General features: G+C 40.6%; 1 protein-coding gene across 3 annotated transcripts in view; it reads right to left on the reverse strand.

Annotated features, from left to right (window-relative positions):
* Positions 1-5,128: 5,128 nt before the first annotated feature.
* Positions 5,129-26,327, reverse strand: part of MYOM1 (myomesin 1) — a 99,014-nt gene continuing 77,815 nt past the window's right edge. For 2 of the 3 annotated variants that reach the window (XM_060243931.1, XM_060243930.1), the window contains 12 exons: positions 24,269-24,375; positions 24,052-24,096; positions 21,961-22,097; positions 21,380-21,524; positions 19,638-19,697; positions 19,044-19,111; positions 18,126-18,239; positions 17,019-17,106; positions 16,406-16,444; positions 15,445-15,550; positions 14,557-14,720; positions 11,046-11,102 (listed from right to left, as the gene is read on the reverse strand). In XM_060243931.1, coding sequence (XP_060099914.1) covers positions 11,062-11,102; positions 14,557-14,720; positions 15,445-15,550; positions 16,406-16,444; positions 17,019-17,106; positions 18,126-18,239; positions 19,044-19,111; positions 19,638-19,697; positions 21,380-21,524; positions 21,961-22,097; positions 24,052-24,096; positions 24,269-24,375 — 1,114 coding nt within the window. In that variant the 3' untranslated portion in view covers positions 11,046-11,061. Of the gene's footprint in view, positions 6,003-9,079; positions 9,136-10,767; positions 10,791-11,045; positions 11,103-14,556; positions 14,721-15,444; positions 15,551-16,405; positions 16,445-17,018; positions 17,107-18,125; positions 18,240-19,043; positions 19,112-19,637; positions 19,698-21,379; positions 21,525-21,960; positions 22,098-24,051; positions 24,097-24,268; positions 24,376-26,327 lie in introns of those variants that run through there. The other variant, XM_060243932.1, reaches the window with a different exon arrangement.

The following is a 26,327-nucleotide window of genomic DNA, read 5'->3' on the forward strand; positions in this document are numbered from 1 at the left end:
TTCTGACCAAATATGGCCTTAAACATAGAAGATGCATGTGCAAACTCCATACAGGGGAGGTCACGAAAGCAAAACTGCAAGGTCACTGAACTGTGACTCTTTGCATCCTATAATGCTGAAGTTATATATGGCTCCTCTTGTCTTTCACTGTGGACATAGTGCTATTTGATACTTCAGTTGCACAAGGGTGTTAGTGCATTGTCTTCTGAAAGGCTTTCTTTATCAACCACCATCTGTTCCCAGCAAAAACACTTTCCCAGTTAACTTCAAATCTCCTTTTGACTTCTTTGGCGCTTGATGGGTCAAGGATAAGTAAGGGTAAATAGAATCAAGTCAAACTGGATTCTATTATAAAATTACCACAAATGAGGCTGTTGACTGGCTGCTCAGAAAGTAGGGAGAAAATCAGTGTATCAGCTAGTACAATAATTTGCTTCCATTCTCTGAAAGGTTTCCAGCAACATATAAATTATTTCTGTGGTTGCATTCAGACATCTTACTAAATGGCTTATAAAGTACAATTTTACTTAGCTTCAGCCTACACAGAAGTCTGAATATTGTCTTCTCCCTTGACATCATTGGCTTTAGAAGGGTCGAACTCTGCTTAGGATTGCACTGTTAATGTCACTGTCATCTTCAGCCAAAGTATTTGGAAAATAAAAATTATTTTTATATCTCATCCATTCCCACCTATTACATACATGAAAGTTACAATCTTTTTGCATTAATAAGTAGCCCTAATGCCTTGTGCAATTTTATAGATGTTGATAAACTAGTGTGAATCCCTGTTTGTGCATTCTGGTTCAGATTCTGGGAACAAGTTCAATGTGCACTAGATAGTCTAGTGCACATTGAACTTGGGAAAAAAAAGCAAAAAAATCAGTGAAATTTTCAGATGACATACAATAAGCAACCTGATTTCCATTACTTGATGCATATCTGTGTGAAAGTATGCCAACCTTAATTTTAAAGGATTTTATCAGTGAATTGGAACTCTGCATCAAGACAAGTTTTTTATGTAAAAGACATCTATTTTTATCCCATGCACTTTTGAGTCCAACACAGCAACAGTCTGTGCCAAATATGAGTATATCCAGAACTAAAACGACAAACATGCAGTGAATCCATTAAATGGTAGTACATTTGTATAACATCATAAACATGCTACTGTCGCATGAAATAGTACTCCAGTATTGTTAATTTCACAATAAGTGCAGTGTAATGATAAAGCTCCCCTGTACATGATATTTCCCCTCAAAACATTTTTCTGTCCCAACTTCTGTTCATGAATCCATCTGAGATGAAGTCTTGTCTCTGTTACTGGCAATGTCCTGTGATCCCTTTAGTTTGCTAGCTGTCTTTAGGATCATCTCCATCTTCCACAATTAGATTTTCATTTGAATCAGGTGTCTCTTCTGTAGCAATAATCTCTTTTACTTGTGGTCTAGTGAAATCTAATACAAGAGAAATAATATATTTTCCCCATATATGTATTCTCCTGATCTAAAATGGTTATAAAGTTACTATTTCTGTAGAAAGTTCTCCAGTATTGTAAGGTCTTAAAGTGGCAAGACAGCAGAAGAACGAGGGAAGGCCCATGCCATGGTGTTATGGGCCCTTTGCAGGTACATCTTTGACAGGCTTGGTCTTGACCTGCTCTTCCCTTTCTGTGTCCTATGGTGATGTCAAAGCACAGCAAGGCCTGTAGCCAACAGTTCCTATGGCAAGAAAGTCTCCCTCCCCCCCACTAACCCTAACACAATCATCCAGATGACAGGCATCTTTCTAGTGCATAAAGCATAAGTACAACTGCATCAATCTAAAGCCTCCTAATACTGTTCTAATGAATGGAGTAAATTAATAAGATTGTGATTTATAAATCACTGCCCTACATACCTGGAACCAAGGCCTGTTTCATGCTGCCAAGAAAATGTTTTTCTTATCCACATGATCATATCTGATAGTTAAGGTTGCCAAGTCCAGTTTAAGAAATATCTGGGGACTTTGGGGGTGGAGCCAGGAGACATTGTGGTGGAGCCAGGAGCAAAGTTGTAACAATCATAACTGAACTCCAAAGGAAGTTCTGGCCATCACATCTAAAGGGACTGCACACCTTTTAAGTGCCTCCATTGAAATAATGACGGATGGGGCACCTTCTTTTGGAACTCATAGAAATGAACCACCTGGTCCAATCCTTTTGAAACTTGGAGGGTGTTTTGAGGAGAGGTGCCAGGTGCCATGCTGAAAATTTGGTGCCTCTAAAAAACCCCCCAGCTCCTCCAGAGCCCCAGATACCCACAGATCAATTTTCCATTATATCCTATGGGAATTGGTTTCCACAGGGAATAATGGAGTGTCCAGCGTTTCCCTTCCCCCCCCTGGCTTTCTGATGATCCTGAAGCAGGGGGGAAAGCCTCCAAACTGGGGGAATCCCCTGACCCCACCTGGGGATTGGCAACCCTACTGACAGTAGGAAAGGGTAGGCTAAATATTAATTTCATTTGAGTCATTTCATTAATTTCATTTGAGTTCTAGAAAAATGTGCTTCGGGTCACAGCTTGAACTATCAATACAATGACCTTGTTAATAAAGACTGCCACCCTTAGAGTTACATCTGCTGACTTCAATAGAAAGGTATAACTCTGTTTAGGACTGCAATATAAAAATCTTAGCTGGTGGTGGTCTTATGTAGGTTATAAACAGATGTTTCCTTATACCTGTCATTTCAATGTGCAGTGCATTTAATCAGCTCCACGTAAATGGACTATACTTGGTTTTAATTAGAATGAAAATTAATATTAATAGGATCTTGTAAAGAAGCAATATATATTTTCCAATTAAAAATAAAGCTGAAAAATAACACAAGATTTTGTTTTACATGGGAAAATATCTACAGATTCTTACAGGAGAAGACAATCCATGTTGGCTTCAAATAATAATTATTATTTATTATTATTAATCACCTTATGCCAGGCTCTGGGTGATGTACAACATATACCATAAAAAGTATACAAGATAAAAACCAACACGATATTTTATCTTTTTTTTTCAGAAGATGGCATTTTCGGAGTTTTTGTCTACATTCTGGACTACCAGAATGTCATATTGGAGGGGGGGGTGCGCAGATGAAAAAAGTTGCCTGTATTATCTAGCCACCAGTTCAGATTCTCTTCTTTCCCTATTGCAAATGGCCAGCTTGTGTGGCATCATGTGTGTGGGAGGATGAGGGAAGTGTCTCTACAGGAGAGGCCTGCAAAAATGTGTGTTTCACCCAAAGGGTGATTAACATGTGGAATTCACTGCCACAGGAGGTGGTGGCGGCCACAAGTATAGCCACCTTCAAGAGGGGTTTAGATAAAAATATGGAGCACAGGTCCATCAGTGGCTATTTGCCACAGTGTATGTGTGTATATAAAATTTTTTGCCACTGTGTGACACAGAGTGTTGGACTTGATGGGCCGTTGGCCTGATCCAACATGGTTTCTCTTATGTTCTTATATCATATTTTTCCTGGAAATGCATTTGTGAAAATAAAATCCTTACCTTTTTCATTGCCAGATGCATTTTTCTTGTTACCTAGAGCTACTGTTTTGAGACAAAACCCCTGCGCCTCAGCAACAATTGTAGCCAAGCCAGCCATTTCATCTTTATGAGATACAATAAGCTACAATAAAGCAAGCAGAGAAAAACAAGCAAGAAAATAGGAAGCCAGAAAATAGGCATCAATCTGTGATCAGGAGTCAAAGAGTAGTCTTAAGCACTTCAAGCACTTTAGAGCCTTTTGCCCTTTACTGGAGGTGAGGGTGAGATCAGCAAGTCTCCCATCACAAACAACTTTTGTAACTTCCCCAGTCTCCAAAGTCACTCAGGATGGCAAAAATGATCTTTCCTTCCCTCATTCTATCCTTATAACAACCCTGTGAAGTAGGTTACATTGAGAGAGTAGCTGTCCGACAGTCACCCAAAGGTTTATGGCACATTGAACTTGGACCTTCCAGGCCTAGTCTGACATTCAGACTCCTGAACAAATTCTAGTTCAACTTTAGATGATGCCCAACCAGTCTTGAGTAATGCAGAGCTACCAGTACTATTATTCCAGCTTTTTCTGACATTAGTTGGTGGTGGAAAGTGCTGTCAAGTCCCAGCTGACTTACGATGCCCCCATTGTGGGATTTTCAAGACGAGAAACATTCAGAGGTGGTTTGTCTTTGCCTACCTCTGCATAGCAACCCTGGACTTCCTTTGTGGTCCTTCCATCCAAGAACTGACAAGATTTGGCTAGCCAAGGCCATCCAGGAGGTCAGAGCCTGTCATCAGTTAGAATAACTCAAATTGGCTTTTACTGTTTATTCAGATTACTGTTAACTGTTTGCTGTTAACAGATTGCTGCAAAATCCTTCTGGATAATGACATAGTTCAGAGTCCCCTAATATCTTTTAAAAGTGTTTCCGTTGTGAGCAGATTCATGTTAATTTGGTTTAGTTTAATTTAAAGGTATTTAATTCTGGGGGGAGGGGGGGTGGAGGTTTCCAGGACATCCTAAGAATTATACCTTTCTAAGGCAATAAAGTCAATGGACTTTAAGGCATGTAAGTCTGGGATGGAATTGTTAGTGTAACCATGTGCTTAACAGGTTGACTTATAAGCATGGAAACTCCTAAACCTAGCTACACCCTTTTAAATCTACTATAGTCAATGTACTTAGAAGGGTGTAGCCCTGCTTACCACTGCACCATGGAAAAGCCTTAAGTTAGTAATTATTTCTCAGGCTCTGGCCCTTGCTGCCTCAGCCCAGTAGTACATCCTGGTGAAACATTGGTCTTCATACTTGAAACAGGTTTCCAGTCAAGATAGACAAGAATGCTCAGTCAGATGTTTCTTACATACTGAAGAATATGTCTACTATTCATAAGTTTTGTGGTGGTGGTGACAGAATCAAGCAGAGATTAGTGTAGATTAAACAGGAAAGTTCAGTTTTCATTGAAGAGTGCTGCATTCAAGAATAAAGTGGAGGTTACTACAACCAAAATGGCACAAGAAGAGGTTAGGTAAGTGAAATAGTTACTGGGGGGAGGGGGATGTGTTCCATCATAAGAATAATGAACATATAAAGATAGAGAAGACAAGGTGAAATAAAAGTGTTTCATTTATTTGTGAAGACTGAGGAGGGTGAATAATCTTTCACTGACATTCATGTGTATTAATATCATAGCAACAATTCATGTTTGTTTGCTTTACACATCCGTTTTCTAGTACTATTCTACAATACACTCAGTAGATACTAGATTATCAGTATGGTCAAATCTAGATTCCCTGTGAGAAAAGTATCCCCACTCAATCAAGATTATTCCTTATCCTTTCACTTCCTTCACGAATGATTTTAATTAAATGACTTTCTTAAATCTGTTGCTTGTAGTTCATGAACACGTAGACTTGTGAAAACAGCCAACCCACATGCATTCCTCAACAAGTTGGCACAATTAAAGAGTGAATGATGTGATGAGAGAAGGGTTAGAACATGTGTCAGAAAAATGGGGTGGGACTGTTAATGTTTTTTCTGGGTATCAGTAAGTCTCAGTGCCTCTAGTGAAGTAAGTGGAAGGAGCCAGATCTACCTACTATGCATCGGAAAACAGTTTACACACATCATCAATCCAGGTAGAACTCTAGCTCTCCCCAATGTGTCCTTCTTAGTTTTAGCATCACACTTTCTTTTTCTTATCTCCTTTGTCAACTTCTGGCTGTGGTATCTCATTCCCTTCCCCTTCAGGTATGAACACACTTACAGTGAAATCACTTGTCTCTGTGCCATATTTGTTTTTCACTACAAGACTGTATCTCCCTGAGTCAATTGTATTGACACTGGTGATGGTGAAGCAGGCATGTTTTCCAGATTCAAATTTCAGGATGACATGGTCATCTCCTATCAGAGGCTTTTCATTCTTCAGCCACGAAATGTCTGGGACAGGATTTCCCCAGATAGTGCAAGTAAGATTAAGCGCCTGTGGAAGATCACAGAAAAAGAATATCATTAGCAGCTATAAATAAACACCCTGAATACTCATGCTTCCTGAAAATGTTGTTTGCATTATTTCTGTAACAAAACAGATGCATATAAATGTTCAAAATCTACAATACTTAAATCTGATTTTATGTTAAGAAGGAAGCAGTGCAGTCCTAAATAGAGTTATACCCTTGGCCCATTAACTTCAATAGATCTAGAAAAGTGTAATTCTGCTTAGGCTGGCACTGTAAAGAAATTTGTTATGAACAATTATAATCCTTCAGTATTTTATTCTGTCTCGCAAAATGCATACTACTTTTAATACAAAACTAGATGCTAGGATTATTTGTAAATATGGTTGAATAATAAATACTATCATTTGGGTTTTAAAAACTTTATTTGCATAATACTTTTATAACAGGGCAACAAAAATATATATCATCTAATTCTAAACAAAAATTAAGCATGTAAAAGTGTGTTCAAGTGGTTTCACTGGAATGGCTAAGAAACATTCATAAAACCTGCACACCTTATTGTCTTGGTTTTAATCTGATATCCATAATATTTAAAGGGCCAATTTCTAATCTTCACTTCTTGTAAGAACAAAATGTGGTTTGCATAGAAAGGAACTATTTTTAGTATCCATTTGTTAAATGGACAAGCCTGTCTACTTGAAATCTTCTTCAGGAAGAGATGATTATATGATATAGTTTCAAAAGTTCCTTTAATGCATTTCTCTCAGTGCCACTCCAGAAACAGATTACTGAAAAATAGTCAGGCATTTGAGAGTTTTTTTAATACCATCAGTTTCAACATGGGATCGGCACAAACCAAATTATGAACCAGGTTCATCACAAACTAGGTTGGTTCGTGGTTTGCAAACCCCCTGTTTATGAACCTTCCGGGTTCACATTCCATCCATGAACTGCCATGGTTTTTGCAGTGGTTTTATTCAATTTGTGGCCATCTCCAGATTAAAATTTCCAGTCCAAGTGGCATGTCTCCACAAGCGAAGGGAAGGCAATGCCACCACTAGACATGACTTTGACTAGACATGACTTCCCTCTCTGGAATTGTACCACCTCAGCAGCATGCTTCCGTGAGTGAAGGGAAGGCCTTCCTTTTACTCCTGGAAGCATGCCGCCACTGCAGCATGACTAGAGGAGGGAAGGGGAGGCATTTTAAAATCCTCCCCCCCCCCCCACAAACCCCATAGGCACTGTGCTCTGGGATTGTGGAGAACATCAGCAAAGAAAACATTTGATGTGTATTAGTGATGTATTTTCCCAAGAGAACAAAAACTTTATTTGCTTCCATTTAAAGAGGGAAAGGCCCTAGCTGCAGGGAGAACTTGGATGTGAAAGTTCTGCCTACAGCCAGTTGGGTAGGGAGCAGAGTTTAGTGCTGCCTTCTCAATGGAAATGCTCAGTTCTGTCATTCCCCATTTTAGCCCTTGAATGAGGCTTTTTAAAAAATCAGCTGAGGCGCAGCTGTAGCCACAGCTCCCCTGTTAGTGGGAGAAAGGATTGTTAGTTTTGCATTTGAGTAAATACTATAAATCATTTAGAGAGTAAACCTTTTATGTGGATCTTTTCACTGAGAAGCTGGAGTGACTTTATTCTAGTCCTTTACTTTTTGGACTTCAGATTGATGTGCTAACAGCAGTTATATAATAATATATGGACTACTAGGGCCCATATGTTGGTTCCTGTGTTATACAGTGATGACTGATCAGATAACCTTATAAAAATATCTTTACTGTGGGGAAAAAAGCATAGGCACATTAGAAAAGGGCATCATTTCAACCTGAACTTTTAACTGGCTAGGGGAAAATGTGCTTTTCATTTTCTAACCGAATAAAAGCTGTCTGTATCTTGAATGTCAAAAGTCAGGCTAGTGTGAATTTTATTACCCCACTTACAGAGGATGGAGAACACTGTTTCATTATGTAAGTGCTGGCATAATTAGAATGAGCCTAGTAAAATCATGCACTCATACAGAAACATATAGTGCCAAAAAGGAAATATGAGGTATACCTAAGGCAGTGCACGATCAGAACACTGCTTCCCCCTGTTCTGCTGCAGATCCACTCTCAGCATTTCATATCTGTTATGAAAACTGCACTAGCCTGGGTGCACTAGCCTGTTTTGAGAACTGCACTAGCCTGGGTGACTACAGGTGCTTTAAAAGGTGCTGTGCTTTAGTGCTCATAGTGAAAGTTATCCTTAGCTCTGTGCAGTTCTCAGATTGTAATGCGGGCTCTAGATTAAAGGGAAACCCTAGTTCATGATGTTGATAGATCCAAGTGGGCAGCCATGTTGGTCTGAAGCAGTAGAACAAAGTAGGAGTCGCTGGTCTTAAAGGTTCAACTTGACTCCTAATTCATAATGTGTATGTGTAGCTAGACTTGCAATCCTGCATGTGTTTGTTTAAATACAATCCAAGCATTGAGGATGTATTTATACTACAACAACAGTTACAGTTATATGCTCAGCAAGTTTTCTTCTGCTTTCCTATCTCTCTTGCTGAACCTTGGCCTCAACCCTGTTTCTCACAGATAAACCACAGTGGACAATGGCCCAAAACAGGAAGGTAACAGGAAGTGAGTGTTTACAGAAAATATTTAGAATGGAGGAAGTAGGAACATTTGTTGAAGAAAGGAAAATCCAGATTACAAAACTTATTTCCAGTGCAATTGAGGGGTAAATCTGCTGCTGAAACCCCAGAGACCATTATGCACTTTGTACAAGTGGGGCTCTGTGAATGTGTCATTTTTTAAATTTCAGAATAAAGGGAATGAAAGAGTACTAAAGTTTGTCTTCTATTTTCATTCTTGTTTAAAATTGTTATTGGTCATGAGAAGTAAAATGTTGAATTGGGCTAGAATTAGGCAGAACAAGTAAATGTGACCTAAATACAGAAAGCCAGTCTGTATAGCATTGCATTCTCAAGATGGAGGTTGTTTAGAGAGCTGTCTCTCTATAGAAACCAGAGTCTTCTCTTTCCTTGAGATCCATGGAAGTGGCAAACTGCTGTTTTTAGACTGCTGTTTCATTTAGTGTCAATTGACTGTACCTTGCCTTCCTGGATAGTAACAACATCGGGCAGACCTCCAAGCACCCGAGCACGATCTGAAAATACATCAGGATTTTTCACATTATTGTTCCATTATTAACTTCTGGCCCAAATTTCCCATCTGGAGCCTTTCTCCCCTTAATTTTGTACAAGCTGACCATGTCCTATGCAAGTTGAGAATGACTGCTGATATTTCTAGTCTACTTTACTTGAAGTAATGTCAAGTTTATTTTCAGGAGGATAACTGTATTGCTCTGAAATAACATAACAAAGTTTGAGTCCAGTGAAACCTTTAAGACATTAATTCTGGGTATAAGTTTTCCTGTGTGTACATATTTTTTCAGAAGTGGGCATGCACACGAAAACTTATACCCAGAATTAAACTTGGTTGGTCTTAAAGGTGCTACTGGAGACTGGACTCAAAATTTATTTTCAAATTTACATTGTTAATATTGGACGTCCAGTCATAATAATTCCAAGATCTATGCTGCAAAAGCACACATAAAAATGAGGATTCAGATCCTATGTTGCTTAATACAACAATTGGCAAAATTGTAAACGAAGGCTCCGTTTATCAGAATTCTCGAGGTACGCACTGTTAGAATGGCTAGCAACCAGCTGGTTTCATCCAAACTGGCCACTTCTTGGGGAATCTTCTGCATTAGGGTTGCCGGGTATGTGTTAGAAAATACCTGGAGACTTTGGGGGTGGATCTGGGTGAGGGCGGGTTTGGGAAGGGGAGGGGTCTCAGTAGGGCACAATGCCATAGAGCCCATCCTTCAAAGCAGTCTTCTCCAGGAGAGCTGACCTCTGCCAGCTGGAGATCAGTTGTAAAAGCGGGAGATCTCCCAAGTCTCAGCTGGAGGTGGCTACCCTAACAGAGGGGGTTTCCTGTGCACTTTCCTTAGTCATTTCCTTGAGGCCACCATTTTCTCCCACATGGCACTTGATGGCTTTACACCAATGTTTTTTTTTAAAAAGTAGTTGCTCTGTTACAATAGGGTTATAACCCTATGGTCATATAGGAAGTATTATTTTTTTTTTACATTGACAAAAAGTCCTCCTGTGGCTAGTAACCTATGTTCCTTACTCCTGCGATCATTGATGGAAAGTAGGGGAAAGAAAATGCATAACTTTGTGACATCAAGAAAGGCTAAATTTTACTGCTTTTTTTTCTTTTTTTACAAAAAGTATAAATTTCTTATATTTACTGCAATTGTGTTTCAACCCTGGTGTCAAAGTAGAATTATTCTAATTATACTATGGTATGGATCTAGTGATGTACAAGCAACAGCATAAACTCTATGCAGTCCCATTTGCACAGGGTCTCGTGCAACATCAAGTGCTTTCCTCCCTATATATTATAGTGCTGATAAATTGTTGCACACGGTCTTGCACAAGCAAACACAAGTGGGAACAATAAACTTAATGTAAGTGGCTACCACAGACATTTTCTTGCATTTCTGTTAGATACCAAGAAGCTGTCTTTGCAAGCTTGTATTTTCTTTTGAGTGACAGATAACGCTTCAAAACAAGTTCTCCTTATCTGCTTGCTCTCCTTCCTCTGATCAATGTTGTATATTTGTAAACAGATATTACAAAGCACTCTCTAAAAAAAAAGTTTCTATGTCATAAACACAACATCCTATTGATGGTACAGACAATACTGCAAAAGAGAGTTTGCTTACTTTTCTCTGCAATAGCAGCTGCTCTGTAATTTAAAAAGACATAAAGAAAACTCACTTTCATTTCAGTTAATCTTTTGACATATTTTTAATTAGCTTTTTGAGATGCATAATGACATTTTGATAATTATTTTTTTTCTGTGGGAACTAAGCCTCAAATTAATGTTAACACTATCAGTTTCCAAAGGGCTCAACACTGCTTGAAATCAGGCTAGTATAAGCTACTGGTATATAATGATTAGCATTCTATAACATGTCCCATTATCTACTTTAAATGGCACCTTTCATGAATGGTACTTACTTTAACCGCTGGAATTCAGCAAAGGCTTCATCATATGCTTTATTTTGAAAAAAAGAACAGGCTGGTATTAATAGTCTTTAGAGAAACAATAGGTATTATTGTTTTTATTTAGATTTTTCTGAATTAGGATAGATTAAAGATGTTTTTAAAACTCAGTTATATTGCACAAAGCAGAGTATATCTTGCTGTTGTTACCTTCTGAGCCACTGTACATGGTATATGGGATCACTGTGTGGCATTAAATTATAAGGAATGACAGAATAATGTTTTCCCCCTAATGCAATAATACAACTGCAATAACAAGTCAATGGAGCTGAGGGCTATTTAAAAGCAAGTATAACGGTGAGTACTAAGATAGCTCAGAAATCTCTCTTTAACTAGAAATGAGAATAAGCCCCCAGAAGGAGAACACTGGGTTGGATCCAACCAGCTTTTCAGATGGCAAAAAAGGGATCATGGGACCTGCATTGGCCAAAAGACATGTAGGGTAGGGATTGTAGTTAAGAGGCAAATTAGATGAGACTGAGCAAAAAAAGTAGGCTGAATCTAACCATTTGATGGTATTGTCTAAAATTACAATTCTGTGTTCATTTATTTGGAAGTACATCTCACTAAATTGTGGGACTTGCTTCTGAGGGCACAATATCTAGTGTAAAAGGCACCTGCATTTTAATAATATAATAATAATAATAAATTTTATTTCTATCCCGCCCTCCCCACCTTGGCAGGCTCAGGGCGGCTAACAACATTTCATAAAAACATACAATGGTTAAAACTTTTAAATATAACAATATAAAACAGTAAATATTGACTTAATAACATTAAAACAATCCAGTAAGTGCAGTTATTCAGCGGTGTGGTCTTAACCGCATTGGCGGGTGCTTAATTGCCGATCTTCTTAACAGTCCAGGTATGCGAGTTTAAAAAGGGCGGTCTTGCAGGCCCCGCGGAACTGGTCAAGGTTCCGCAGGGCCCGCACCTCCTCGGGGAGTCGGTTCCATAGGGTAGGGGCCGCGATTGAAAATGCCCGTACCCTAGTATTCTGATATTTAGTCTCCCTCGGCCCGGGGATGGTCATTAGATTTTTCCCAACTGATCTCAGTGCCCTCTGGGGTTCATACGGGGAGAGACGGTCCCTCAGGTAGGTAGGTCCTCGGCATATAAGGCTTTAAAGGTAATGACCAACACTTTGTACTGGACCCGGTATATGATCGGCAGCCAGTGCAGTTCACGTAGCCTCGGCTGTATATGTTCCCGTTTTGGGAGTCCCAACAACAGCCTGGCTGCCGCGTTCTGCACTAACTGCAGTCTCCGAGTCCGGCACAAAGGTAGCCCCAAGTAGAGGGCATTACAGTAGTCCAATCTTGAGGTGACCGTTGCATAGATCACTGTTGCGAGGTCCCGGCGCTCAAGGAAAGGGGCCAACTGCCTTGCCCGCTTCAGATGGAAGAATGCTGACTTGGCAGTGGCTGCTATCTGGGCCTCCATCGATAGTGAAGGCTCCAGTAAAACACCCAGGCTCTTTACCTGGCGCGCTGCTTTCAATGGCGTGCCATCGAAGACCAGGAGAGCTATTTCCCTTCCCAGAGCGCCGCAACCCACGCAAAGGACCTCTGTCTTCACTGGGTTCAGCTTCAGCCCACTCAGCCTGAGCCATGTCGCAACAGCCTGTAAGGCCCGGTCGAGATTCCCTGTTGCGGGGTCGGGCCAGCCGTCCATTAGTAGATAGAGCTGGGTGTCATCCGCATATTGATGGCAACCCAGCCCAAACCGCCGGGCAATCTGGGTGAGGGGGCGCATATAGATGTTGAACAACATCGGGGAGAGCACTGCTCCCTGGGGCACCCCACAGTCCAGTGTGCGCCTCCGGGACCGTTCACTCCCGATAGCCACCCTCTGTCCCTGACCTAGGAGAAAGGAGGAAAGCCGTTGCAAGGCCGACCCCTCAACCCCAATGTCGGCGAGGCGGCGCGTCAGTAGCTGATGGTCGACTGTATCGAATGCAGCCGACAAATCTAATAGCATCAGCACCGCAACGCCGCCTCAATCCAGTTGCCGTTGGAGGTCATCTACCAAGGCGACCAACACCGTCTCCGTCCCATGGCCCGACCGGAAACCAGACTGACATGGGTCTAAGACAGATTACTTGACTGTTTTCACAGATTACTTGACTGTTTACAAAAACAACCAATTTATAGAATGAGAACCTGTCACCTGAATGAAATTTAAATTCTAACCATTTGTCCGATCAAGTCTCACTCCAGAGCCAGAACAACATTCATGCTGTAACGTTAAAAAGGTCTTAGTTATTGAGACTGTGCCAGCATAATGATTAATATATTTCATTGTAAGTACCTTTGCTGGTAAAGAAAATCTATAAATTCTGTCCCCTTTTCTCTCTAATTTTCTTTCTCACATGCACATGTACAATAAAATCCAAGAGACATGGAGCAATGTTGAGGTTGAATAACCTTCCACATTCTTGTTCATTTGTTAAAGTGCAAGCTCAGCCATGGCATAAGAGTCCATGATTATGAGACCAGGCTTCTTTTAGAGCTTAGTTTGATTTCATGATATAGTGTGGTGACTGAAATCACCACACTATATCTTTGCTCATGTCTAGTTTACCAAAATTTCCCTGCATAAATTTTTTTCATCCCTCTGAAAATAAAATGTATGTGCCTCCAAGCTACAAGCTTCACAGCCTCACATGCTCTGAATATCCTCTCGTTGGGGGGGAGGGGTCACCACATGACCAAGAGGGAACCTAGGCTGTACTGAATAACAGAATAGGGAGTCTATGATCTCTTATCTAGGTTGTTGGGAATTCCATTGAGAATTATGCAGCCAGAAGGTAGTCATAGTCAAAATTTATTGTGGCATCAAGCCATTTACAGGAATATAAAATACTGGGAGCATATGAAGTACAAAGTTAATATATATTGAGATCCTTACAAGAGTCCCGTGTGTGTGTGTGAATACACACACACACGGGTCTCTTGTAAGGATCTCAATTACATAAAAACTATATTAAAAATCCAATTAAATAGGAGAGAGAAGATAAAACCATAACCCAAGTTATTATTACAGAATTAACTGACTTTTCCTGATGCTGTAACAAGCTACCCAAAATTTCACCACGGATACCGTATTATAGCAATTTTCATCAGCCAATAATTGATTACAATATTCCAAATCTGACCTACCTACAATATCTCCTACCAAGGGTATGATATACTTATCTCTAACTATTTTGTACCAGTTACGCCTAAGTAACATATGTTCAATGGTTCCTAGTTCCCCAGAGTTACTCTGTTCCCTAGGGGCTCTTTTGAACCTTTCCTCCGGCACTGCAGATGGGAGAACTTCACATCTTGCCAATGTGAACTTTCCAAACTTGTGCGAGTCTAAGTGTGTTAAAGAAGCCATGGAGGCAGCCACTAGGTATTTCTTCATCTGTTAATGGGTTATAGTGATAGAGATGGATGTACCTTGCCCAGAAAGATCCACCACTTTAGTGTGTCCAGTTTTACCATCGAAGAGTTCCATGATATATTTGCCTTTGTCATTGGGTGTTGGCTCATTAATCTGTAACCAGATTTGTTCCCCAGTGACACCAGTCTTCACTCTTTCTGTGTACTTGATTTTGGCTTCACTAAAAACAACAACAACAATGTCTTATTTGATCATGGGAACATGGTAGAATACTGCAACTCTTCAACTGTGCATAGGCTGGGGAATTATAGTAAAAAAAAACAATTTAGGAGCATTACACTAATACAGTAAAACTGTATTTATTCATTCTTTCTTCATTCATTGTGCAAACACATTTTTGATATTTGAAATGGTGGGTCAAGATACAACCAAACAAGCAATCTCCTGTGTTGATAAGAGTATGTCAACATTGCTGAACAGCCTCTATTATAAATAACATTTCTATTTTAGTCCTAGTGCATTTTCCAAGAGACAATGACATGTGGTTCAAAAGAGTTTTTGCAGGACCACTTCCAAGAATAGTCTCAAGCTTACAGCAGCCTACAGTCGAACTTCAGCACATTTTCTTCACTCACAAAACTATCTATGCAGAAATGGGAATGATGATTAAAGGAGAGCTTTTATATTACATCAATGGTATTGACCATATGCCTAAAGCAAAATGAGGTTTTATGAAGGCTGCCAACAGTACAGGTTATGCCTAAATACCTCTATGTATTTTACAGCAAGAATTAGCAGAGAGGTTGCATGTCATGTCTTCTAGCATTATACAAATGAGTTCAGCAAGTCTAATTCCAGCCTGAAGTGATGCATTAGTGTGGATATGTCCTACATTCACCATGTATGGAATGCTCCTATTAAGTGCCAAGCACTCATTCACTTACTTGTGTGACCAGCTCACTCTCAGATCTTCCAGGTAGTAGTTAACAAAGGAATATAATCTGATACCCTCTTCTGTGCTTTGGATTTTCAGTTCTGTTGCAGATAGAGCTGATAACATAACACATTATGTTTTGATTACTTTGATGGCAATCAGACAAGCACTCTGATGTGAAGTCATTGCTGTTCCCTTTGGAATTAAAGTGCATGATCAGGCAGTGGCATCTGCCCTCCCGTTCTCCAGTCATTGACACCCTATTCTCACCTGCCTTTGAAGCGGAGTTATCAGGCACTGAGGAAAGTCTGGTCCTTACAGATGTCAGCACTTTCATCCCTCATTTATAGATGTCTGAACTCCCCTGTTGCAAACTGAAGCCAATGAGGAAGTGTGTACCTTCCTGTCCATTTCCCCTTCCCCCTTTTTTTGATCAGGTAGAGACATGCACGTAAGTGCCTAATGATCCCTTGGTCATCAAATATTTTATTTTATATAGTTTATTATTCACAGTTTGCAGACCTCTCTGACTCTCATGGGAGTTTCTCAAGACTGTGCTTTTCCTCAGAAAGCTTCCAAGGCACAGTTTCAAAAACATTCCCCCATGTTGAAGTGCATATCCCAGCAGCCTCCTCCAGCGATCCCATTGGCCATCGGTCACCACCATCCTGCCAGGAGTGTGAAGCATGGTTTCCATAAGCGCTTATGTGCATGTTCAGAGGACAAATTATGACGGGAAAAACGCTGCCTGACTACTCACTCTGGTTGCCACACAGCAGTAATCTGATTGATCAGCCATGAAATGAGCGTGCACTGAAGTGGGTTATGGTGGGATATATCTGATCAAAACTCTGTTACAAAAAAACCCTGAATTAACCCTGGATTTAGTCTGTTGTTGACTGCAGCCTTTATAGTCATTCATGGTGTGGTGCAAATGAGTTGTTCATCAGGAGTAGGTCTTAAATACTCACCTATCACCTTGCATACTTCTGTCATCAAATCTGCAAAAGCTGTAGAAAAAATCCACAGTGAGACTCATTCCAAGATCATCTGTGCCTGGCAATGACTGAATACTGCCCTCATGTTCCCTGGGTAATCTGGAACTTCCTTCCAGTTTTTAAAGTGTTAGCAGATTTTCTCAAGGAGTTTGTATGAATACTCCCTGATTTCATTGTCCTTTGTTTCTTGCTCTTAAATTAAAACTAGAGTACTACCATATAACATGGGTAGAGAGGAAAACTGCACCATTGGTGTGGGATTATTTATGTTAATTAATGATATTTGGAATTTGCTGTTAGAAAAATTGATCTCTTCTGTTAGAGAAAAAAGATGTTAGAAAAATAATTCAGCTCTGCTTGGAAATGTACTACTACATGCAGCACACAACATAAGTGTTTTTATTCTTCACAATGTATATGTGCTGCCTCTCCAAAGACTGGCTCTTGGCAGTTTACAGCTAAAACTACTAAAAGAATGTGTCACTGCAGCCATTTGCAGTGGTAACAAGCTATGTTTTACAACTTCTGAAAAAGAGAGCCGTTAAATTGTATTGTAGTTGATGTTCATACAGCACAGCATGCTCACCTGTTTCCACAAGCTTCAATATGCTCTTGTCCTTTCCTCTATCATCTTTCAATATTACTTCATAAATACCAGCATCTTTCTTAGAAAACTGCAAACAAAACAAACAAACTAGCAGCAACAGAGGAAGCACTGAATACTGTGTATGTAACTTATGAAAATGGGAAAGAACCAGGCCTGTAGCTAACCAGGGGCCCATGGGGCCTGCCCCCTGACAGGTTTTGAGGCCCCCTCACCCCCTTCCCTTGACCATCTCTCCTATGTGATTTAAATGGTGCAACTGCCCCTCCCATGCTATTTAAAGGGCCCGCCAATCAGCTGATCAGCAGGCTCTTTAAATCACTGGGGGGGGGGAGAGAAATGGCCTCCTTGTGGCCCCCTCCCCCTATGGCCCCCAGCTATGGGGCTGGAAAGAACTAGGGAGAAGGAACATCTGTGTCAGCTGTGAAACATCTTTGCTGATGATTGCTTGTTCACCTTCCTGTCCCAGGTACCTTATAAAATGTGGGTGTGGGTAGAGACAAGAGCCAAAGATCTTGTGACCTTTGGCTCTTAGTCAGCAGCTTGCAGCCTGTGCTTGCAATGAAGCCAGTTTTATGAGTCAGGACCAGATCGAGGTGCACTTGTTTGTTTTACTTTGTTTGCTGTGCATTTGAACATGTATTATTCTTCTGTTTTAGGTTACTTTGGTAAGAAAATTTTGTGTTTTAAGCTACTTTTGGAGAAAATCAAGTCATAAATAAACAAACATACAGGGCTAGGTTGGTGGGGAAAGTGGCAGAAGAAGATTAAAGCACCTGCTTCACACCCACCCTGCTCTTCACTGGAAACTGGGTCTTCCCAGCCCCAGTTGGCAAAGCAAAAGTAGCTGCTGGGCTTTGAAAACTTGTAGCTGGTGGAGACATAAATGCAATTTTTTCATTCTCAAGGCAAACCAAGTTCCTGGCCCTGGCTTTCCACCACCAGTGTGTGTGTGCCTATAATAAATGCATGAATGATCACATCCAACATACTTTTTAGAACCTTTTACTCCATTTAAGAAATTTTTCAGATTTGAAGAGGCTCTTGAACTTTGTGAAGCTACCCATTAAAGAAGGAAAATTCACTCACCTCTGTTATCAGCAGAGTACAAACACCATCCTTAAAGTCATGCTGTTCATCAACCATTATCTCTCTTTCATCTTTGTACCAAACTATATGTGTTTCCTTCTTAATATTAGCCACCTAAAGTTAAAGAAAAGAGATATTTCTCTAGTATGTATAAATGTTATTAGCAATTGATAGTTCTTTGGACGGCTGTGGAGAGCAAAGTCCCACTAAACCATACAAGGGGGTGGCCATGATATACTTGCTGACTCTGTCCCCCACCCTTCTATTTGAAGCAGGCAACATGTTCTGTAGTAGCCCCGTGGCGCAGAATGGTAAAGCTGCAGTACTGCAGTCTGAACTCTCTGCTCATGACCTGAGTTCGATCCCGGCAGAAGCTGGTTTCAGGTAGCTGGCTCAGGTTGACTCAGCCTTCCATCTTTCCAAGGTCGGTAAAATGAGTACCCAGCTTGCTGGGGGGAAAGTGCAGATGACTGAGGAAGGCAGTAGCAAACCACCCTGTAAAAAGTCTGCCGTGAAAATGTTGTGAAAGCAACGTCACCCCAGAGTCAGAAATGACTGATGTTGCACAGGGGACTACCTTTACCCTTTTAACACATTCTGTATTTTTAAAGGGAGAAAATATCACACCAACTCATTTCACAATGAGTAGTTGTTGTACTGACAAATTATTACCTATTCTGCTGAAAGGAAATTTTCCCTCCCCTTTTTACATCTTTTCTTTGGACTAACTGCAGTGTTATTTCAATGACTAGAGCAATATTTCTTAAGAAGTGATGAATTGGTGACTGCAAGCATCAATAACAATGGGGTATAAAAAAGTCCTAGCCCCAATATATGGGGTTCCTTAGTAGCCACTGATTGCCACCACTCTATACACATGCCTTTTGCTACACAGTGTATTGAAAATCCAGCTCTTACCTTGCATTTCAATAACACATTGCATTCAGGGGTAACTTCCCATCCCAGATATTCAACAAAATGTGGTCCTGTTTTAAATGATTTTTAAAAGAAATTCCTCAGAAATTAAACCATACAAAAGATCAAGTGACTTTCTTCTAATATTTTTTTCTTCTAATATTTTTTTCTTTCCTTAAACCCAGATTAGGGATCAGCTAACCTTTCTTTAATAGCTGAGGAATGAAAAATATCCCAAAGTACTCCCCAACTCCCATGTTACCAAATTCTGTTCTGTCCTAGAAAGAACATGGATTAGGACTAGATATGGAGCTATCAGCTAAGCAGCACAGAGAAAGAAAAATCTATGGCATAAAAGCTGGTTTTTTTTTAAAAAAAAAAAGTCTACAACAGATATTTCTGTGTTCTGTTCTTGTTAACTTTTCTAGGTGATGCACAACAAGCTACTCTGCAGGGACTGAAGAACTACAAGTAGCTCATGAGCTAACTGTTAACCCTGACCTAGATTTTGGTTTTGTTGCTGTATGAAAAAAAAGGGTTCTCATTACACAGCTGATTTAAATATTTCTATAATCCTCTCCTGATGAATGATGTTACCTTGTTTTCTGAACCACTCTTGCCTCTGGAATTCTGCTGCTGTCTGTAGCTTCTGGAACACTAGTGATTATAAAAAACAAAACTCAAATCAAACTACATCTCTCTTTAAAGGACAATTGCATTTCTGTAAAATCAAAGTATATGCCCCAGTGCAGCTGAGGAGATCCTGTGCTTCAGTACATTTCTGAATGGACATTTCTTGCTAGATCAGGAAACAATTAAAGTTTGACATGAAGACAGATACACAGCGTAATATAACCATTTACAAACATGGCACAGTTTTTAATGGAATGCATATTCTATTCCTATTCTGGTGCAATTTAATCATGTGAAAATATTTTTTCAAAATGTAACAAGAGTTGGATTTGGAGGCATTGCAGATTGTAAATATTACAAAGCTTAAATCCTGATCATTGCAAAATTTGCAGTGTTGTTACTGTGCTTAATCTGGGCTGGTCTCACCATTATTAAATTATATGTATTAAACTAGGGTTGCCAAGTCCAATTCAAGAAATATCTGGGGACTTTGGGGGTGGAGCCAGGAGACACTGGGGGCGGAGCCAAAACAAGGGTGTGACAAGCATAATTGAACTCCAAGAGAGTTTTGGCCATCACATTTAAAGGGACAGCACACCTTTTTAAATGTCTTCCTTCCATAGGAAATAATGAAGGATAGGGGCACCTTCTTTTGGGGCTCATAGAATTGGACCCCCTGGTCCAATCGTTTTGAAACTTGGGGGGTATTTTGGGGAGAGGCACTAGATACTTTATTGAAAATTTGGTGCCTCTACCTCAAAAAACAGCTCCCCCAGAGCCCCCGAAACCTCCAGAACAATTCCCCATTATACCCTATGAGAATCAATCACATAGGGAATAATGAAGATGTTTCCCTCTCTCCCCCCCCCCCCCCCTTTCTGGCCAGTCTGAAGCAGCAGATCAGCCTCTCTACTCACCATTTGCTGCCAGCTTCTTCACAGAAACAGGCACACCATCCTAAATTCAAGTCAAGCCTCTGGAGGTGCAAAGGCACATGGTCCTTTGCGGGCAGGGCTCCCTCTCCCCCCCCCCCCCACCAGCCAGCTGATTGGGGCGGGAAGCAGCCTGGGAAAACTGAAGAAAGGCTGCTGCAATCGGGGCTGGGTGGGAAGGGCAGGGCAAGGAGAAGCTGCTGAGATCGGGGCTGGGTGGGAAGGGCCGCCATCCCCCCCCACTTTCCAGATTTTTGGCTAGCGAGGGGAAGAAGGCTCCAAATCGGGGGTCCCCAGGCAAGGTGGGGGATTTGGGAAGCCTATATTAAACATATTTGTGACATGGCAAGACTGAACAAGTCAGCAGAGCTAGCCAGATGGCTGCAGAATCAACCAGAAGTAAATTAGCCTGCACCGGGCTAATTAGCCTGATAGAGGCAAATAACTGGAGAGTTAATGCAAAAAAGCCATTGCAGAAACAGCGGTACGCAAGGATCTCTGTGAGAGGGGCAGAAAGCAGGCAGGCAGTGCCAAGCAAGCCAAAAGGTGGTTCTTATTCTCAGGGGAACAGCAGAGGCTAACCAGTTCAGGGTTCTTGCTTCTTTTGATAATATATAATGGAAGTAGTCATTAAGCATAATGGAAATATTCATTGGCCTTACTAAGTATGTTAAGAATACTATCATTATTCCATAATTTAGGAGGGAAACTCAGTGTTCAAGCCACACTTGCCACAATTTCGAGTTGTAAAACAAACATTTCAAAAGATCTTACCATCACCAATAAGAACAAGGCTGGACTGATTGGTAGCTTTTCCATCTTGAAGTTGAAAGGTGTAAGTACCTTCATCCTCATCTTCAAGTCGATCCATTACCATTTCAATTAGACCAGTATTACGGTCAATCTTCATCTTATATTTCTTTCAGGACAAACATAAAAGAGAACAGAAGTTTTCTTTTTCCAACTCTTAAAGTGTAATTTTCCCAAAGGTTAAATTATGGTTCAGAAAGCAGCCCTTTTAAATTTAAAACATAAGATTTTCCCCCTTTGTTTTATTTATAGCGGCATGCATTTTTTCCCAACAGCATATAGTTCAAATGTGGCAATGAAAAGTACCATCAGATCACAGCTGACTTAAAGTGACACTGTAGGATTTTAAAGGCAAAAGGTATTCAGAGGTGGCTTGCCATTGCCTGCCCCTGAAAAGCAACCATGGACTTCCTCAGTGGTTTCCCATCCAAGTACTAACCAGCTAGAGCTTCTGAGATTTGACAAGACTGGCCTAGCCTAGGCTATCCAAGTCAGGGCTAGTAGTGGGTAATCATTGTTTAAACTGCAAGTATCCATGAGCTTACCTGTCCATCAACAATTTCTTTGTCATTAAATACAAAGTTGACTTTAGCGTTGCCAGAAAGTTTCTCAGCCTGCATCCAGAATCGCACTTGCCCCTTCTCCAGAATTTCTACTGTCAACTCTGACTTAAGGGGAATAACTGCAGAGAGAGGGAGGGAGAGAGAGAGGGAGTTTCAAAGAGGATCCTTTGTGTTCATAAGTACTGCCTTCTCCAACAAACAAATGGAGGAGAGGAGAATGATATAAGCTACCTTGGGTCCCCATTATAATGGAAGGCATGATATAAGTAAAGTTAATAAATAATATAACTGGACATAGCATGTAGCAAAAGGGTGGTTGATTGGTGAAAAAGAGAAGAAGATATGGGAGATGCGAGGAGGAAAGGAAGAAGAACTAATGTGGGGTGAGGATACAGGAGAAAGTGAGGTACCAACTTGAAATGTGGGTGAGAGGACACTGCCACCTGTAAATTCTAATAGGTTTTGTATTTCCCCTAGTTGACTCTGTCAGGAATTATGAATCTGGTTTAGCATGGATCCCTGCTGCTATAATTCAAACCTAAGAGTCAGTGTTCTACTAGACTGATGACCATGTGCTATGATGCCAAGTTGACCAGATAAGGAGGCATGTATCTAGGTCACCTCTTTTCTCTGCAAGTGACACTGATGCTCCAGTTGTAGGGATATTGGGCATCCCATGAGCTTCTCAGGAAAACAGTCAATGATATGTTGACACACAGATCAAAAACTGCCAGAACCTCCTGAGGCATAAAGTGTTACTCCATCAATCCCAATGCATGATATGGGGCAGCCACCTCACACTGGAGCCCCCCCCCCTCTTCAAGATTACATGAGCAAGGGGAGAGGGGGATACTACACTGACACAGCTTGCAGTATTAGGAAGTACAGAAATCCAGCCCCTTAATAAGAGCAGTTTCACATTCCACATCCACATTGCAAGTAACCAGTTAAAGCTTTTCATCAGTGATATCTTTATGGTTACGGAAGTTACTTTTTAGTTGTTACTCCTCTTCATAATACTTAACAATAACATTATTTCAAGTTTCTACTCAGATACAAGGAAAGGTTCTGTCTGTAGAAACAGAACAAAGTAGACAGATGAAATCCCCAAATTTAGATTCTGCTCTGCACCATATCTCCTTGGAAACTGAGAAGCACTGACTGGGGAATCTGTCATAGCTGTGCTGTAAAATCCTTCAAAGAACTGAGGAAGTAGGGCATTGGCAGATAATCTTTTGGAGACTCGTTCTTCCTCATAATTTTTTCAGGATTTATAGATTTCAGGATTTAAAGATTAACCCTTAAAGGCAGCCACAACTGAACTTGTGATGTGTGTTTGGCTAACACTAAACACCTTAAGTCCATGAGATAGAATGGGAAGCTATGGAATATTCCTAAATACAAAACAAGCTAAGGAGAAGGTGAGGTGAAAAAAGAATTAGATCACTCATTGTATTCCTGGATACTTCTGCCTTCAAATATTTACAATTGTGTGAAGAACCCGTGCATTATCTTTATATTTGAATATGAATAGAAGAAGAACAAGGAGAACAACTTGTGACCTTTTAAACCCAAACTGGCTTAATGCCACATAAATCAGTGCTTGCATCAGCATGTGGGTGTAAAAGAAAACACTATGCTGTTGCTGCTTTTGCCTCACTGTCAGCTGTGTGACAATTTTAAGCTCTTGTGTGTAATTAGCTGTGAATATTTTATCCAACAATGAAACAGAAAACTAATGCCAAGGCCAAGAAGCTAGGTGAAAAGGGTTAGAATGATCTAGAATAATTTGCTGTTCAGTGGGGTCTCTTTCTTTGGCATCTCAATACCAAACTAGAAGAATTTAGCCTATTCCACTCTGCCAAGGTAAGCATAAAATGGCTTCATAGAGTCTCATTCTGACACTGCACATTCTGACAGACAAATAAATCAAGCATGGATATTTTTTTTTTACTTGTACACCCACCTAGCACATTTAATTCATGAAAGAAATACCTCAGTGGATGTGATTGTCCTAGAGACAACACTTGTTAAGTCTTATTCTCCTAACTCGTATTTCTTGTTAATACTTACTTGGAAATTTGTGCTGATGGCTGAGGGCAAGAAGGCGCTTCATTTCTGCAGGACAGTTCAAGGAAAACAGTATTAGAATAATTCATGTCTGTTATGTTGTAGACAAACATGCACTGTTTGTTGTATTATCCTTCATTATCTTCTGGTTGTATTGGAGAACCATTTATTTATATAGTGGTAGAGCCTGAAATCTGTACAGAAGAAGCATGATGCTCACCTTCTTCATCTATAGTATAGCTTGAAGAGACGCCATCTGTGTCTGTGACAACACAGGAGTAAATGCCCAGATCTTCTTCACTAAGATCTTTAAAGATAGCTTTTGACCTTTAAGACAAAAGAACTTGGCTTAAACAGCAGATAGACTAGACATGGGCATGAAGTAAACTGTGAATTGTGCTCAAAATGTGTTGATTTGTGTTTAGTTCCAAACTGGTTCATTTCATTGTGTTGTGCACAAACTGGAAAATGAACTGGCTGTTTTCCTAGGTGGGTTGTTATCGGTTCATTTTTCCAGGCAGCCTGGCACCAATGAAATCAATTCCTAGGCAACACTGGAGGTGGACTTCTGGGAGCCCTAGAAGCACCCATAGCTTGTTGTTCATAGTTTGATTGGCAGCTCTGCGAGCCCATCACAGAGCTTCTATTCTGCTCCATGGGAGCAGATGATATTTATTGCCACACCTGGAGTCAGCTGCTTTCACTTTGCCAACAGTTTTCTGCATGGGTTAGCTGCACTGTGTGCTTGTTGATTTGGCTGTTGCTGTGTGCTAGAATTTAGGGATAAAAGTTCTCCAACCCAACATTGTGCGACAAGTTTAAATGCCTTTTCCAGCTGAGAAGGTGTTGCTAATTGCTCTTCTATGGTTTAAGGGACCTTAGTCCCAAGGAGGAGCAGCTTGTGTTGGTTTTTTTAAAAAATTGTTTTCCCCGAGCTTATTTGTAATTGCTGGGGTTTGCTTATTCACAGAACCCACCTGTTTGTGCCCTGTTCATTTTAGCCCCCTCCCCTATTTCTTGACTCACTTCTACAATTTTCAAATCACAATTTGTTATTTTGGTGGGCTTTTATTTCTTTTAATCACAGAGAACAAACCAACTTCCTTGGGGATCTGAGCTACAAAGGCTCATGTTTGTTGCTTTTCTTTATCTTTCATTCCTTTATCTTAATCAGTTCCGTAGGGCTTGCAAAACCGCCCTCTTCCAACTGGCCTTTTAAGACAGAACCCAGTGATTAACATCAAGCCATTTTGTATAATTGAGACGATAGCACCACTATATTGCTTTTAGATTAATTATCTTAATGTTAACTTGCATTTATTTATATTACTTGTATTGATGTATACTGTTTTATTGTTATATCATGATATTTTATATCATGTCTTGTAAGCCGCCCTGAGCCTGCCTCGGCGGGGAGGGCGGGGTATAAATAAAAATTTATTATTATTATTGAAAATTTAGTGATTCTGCTGGGGGTTGTAATTCTGTTCCTGCCAATGTGTTTTTTTTCTTTTTTTTTGCTTTCAAATCCAACTTGCTAAGCCATTCTGGGAAATATTTGCCTTGACTGGGGTGCATCGCCTTTATTATTAAATCATAAGTTTTGTTTTAATGTTTGATTTCTATTAGTTTACCAAAACCAACCAGCTCAGAAGTCATTGCAAATCTCTGTCAGGGCCAGCCATGATATCCCTGCTCTGTGTGGGGTTTTTGTTGTTGTTCTGCCAGTTGTTTTTTTTCACTCTACCTGGTTTCCTGGGCAAGATTGCTTTTCCATTGGAGCTCCAATGGGCTTCTTGGTTATCTGGGCAAAAGTTGCCAGTGAGGGAACTCCATGCTCTGTGGGTTTTCCTGTTCTGCCAGTTGTTTGACTCCACTCCACCTGCTTTCCTGGGTATTCAACACACTCCTCCTTTTGCACTTTTATGTAGCCTAGAATCTCCTCTCCCCGCCGCCCCCCCCCAAAAGCCAATCTACACATAACCTGGAAGGCAGGCAGAGGGGCATCCCATGGAAGTCTTCTGTGATTTCTATGACTCTAAGAATGCATGAGGGCAGCTGTGCACTGTGCTGGAGCACTTGCTTTGGGGGGCTGTAGCTCAGCCCCCTGAAATCCAGTTATCACCAGACTTGGTAGAGGAGAGCCCACTGAAGAGTTTGCTGCTAGTCTGGCATCTCTAGCACATCAGAGGGGTGTTCTACCATGTCCCAAACTAATGAACCACCTTGGGGCACCTGCTTTGGGGGCTGTAGCTTGGCCTCCAGAAATCCAATTCTCA

This window comes from Heteronotia binoei, chromosome 7 (assembly GCF_032191835.1).
Source record: "Heteronotia binoei isolate CCM8104 ecotype False Entrance Well chromosome 7, APGP_CSIRO_Hbin_v1, whole genome shotgun sequence".
NCBI lineage: Eukaryota > Metazoa > Chordata > Lepidosauria > Squamata > Gekkonidae > Heteronotia > Heteronotia binoei.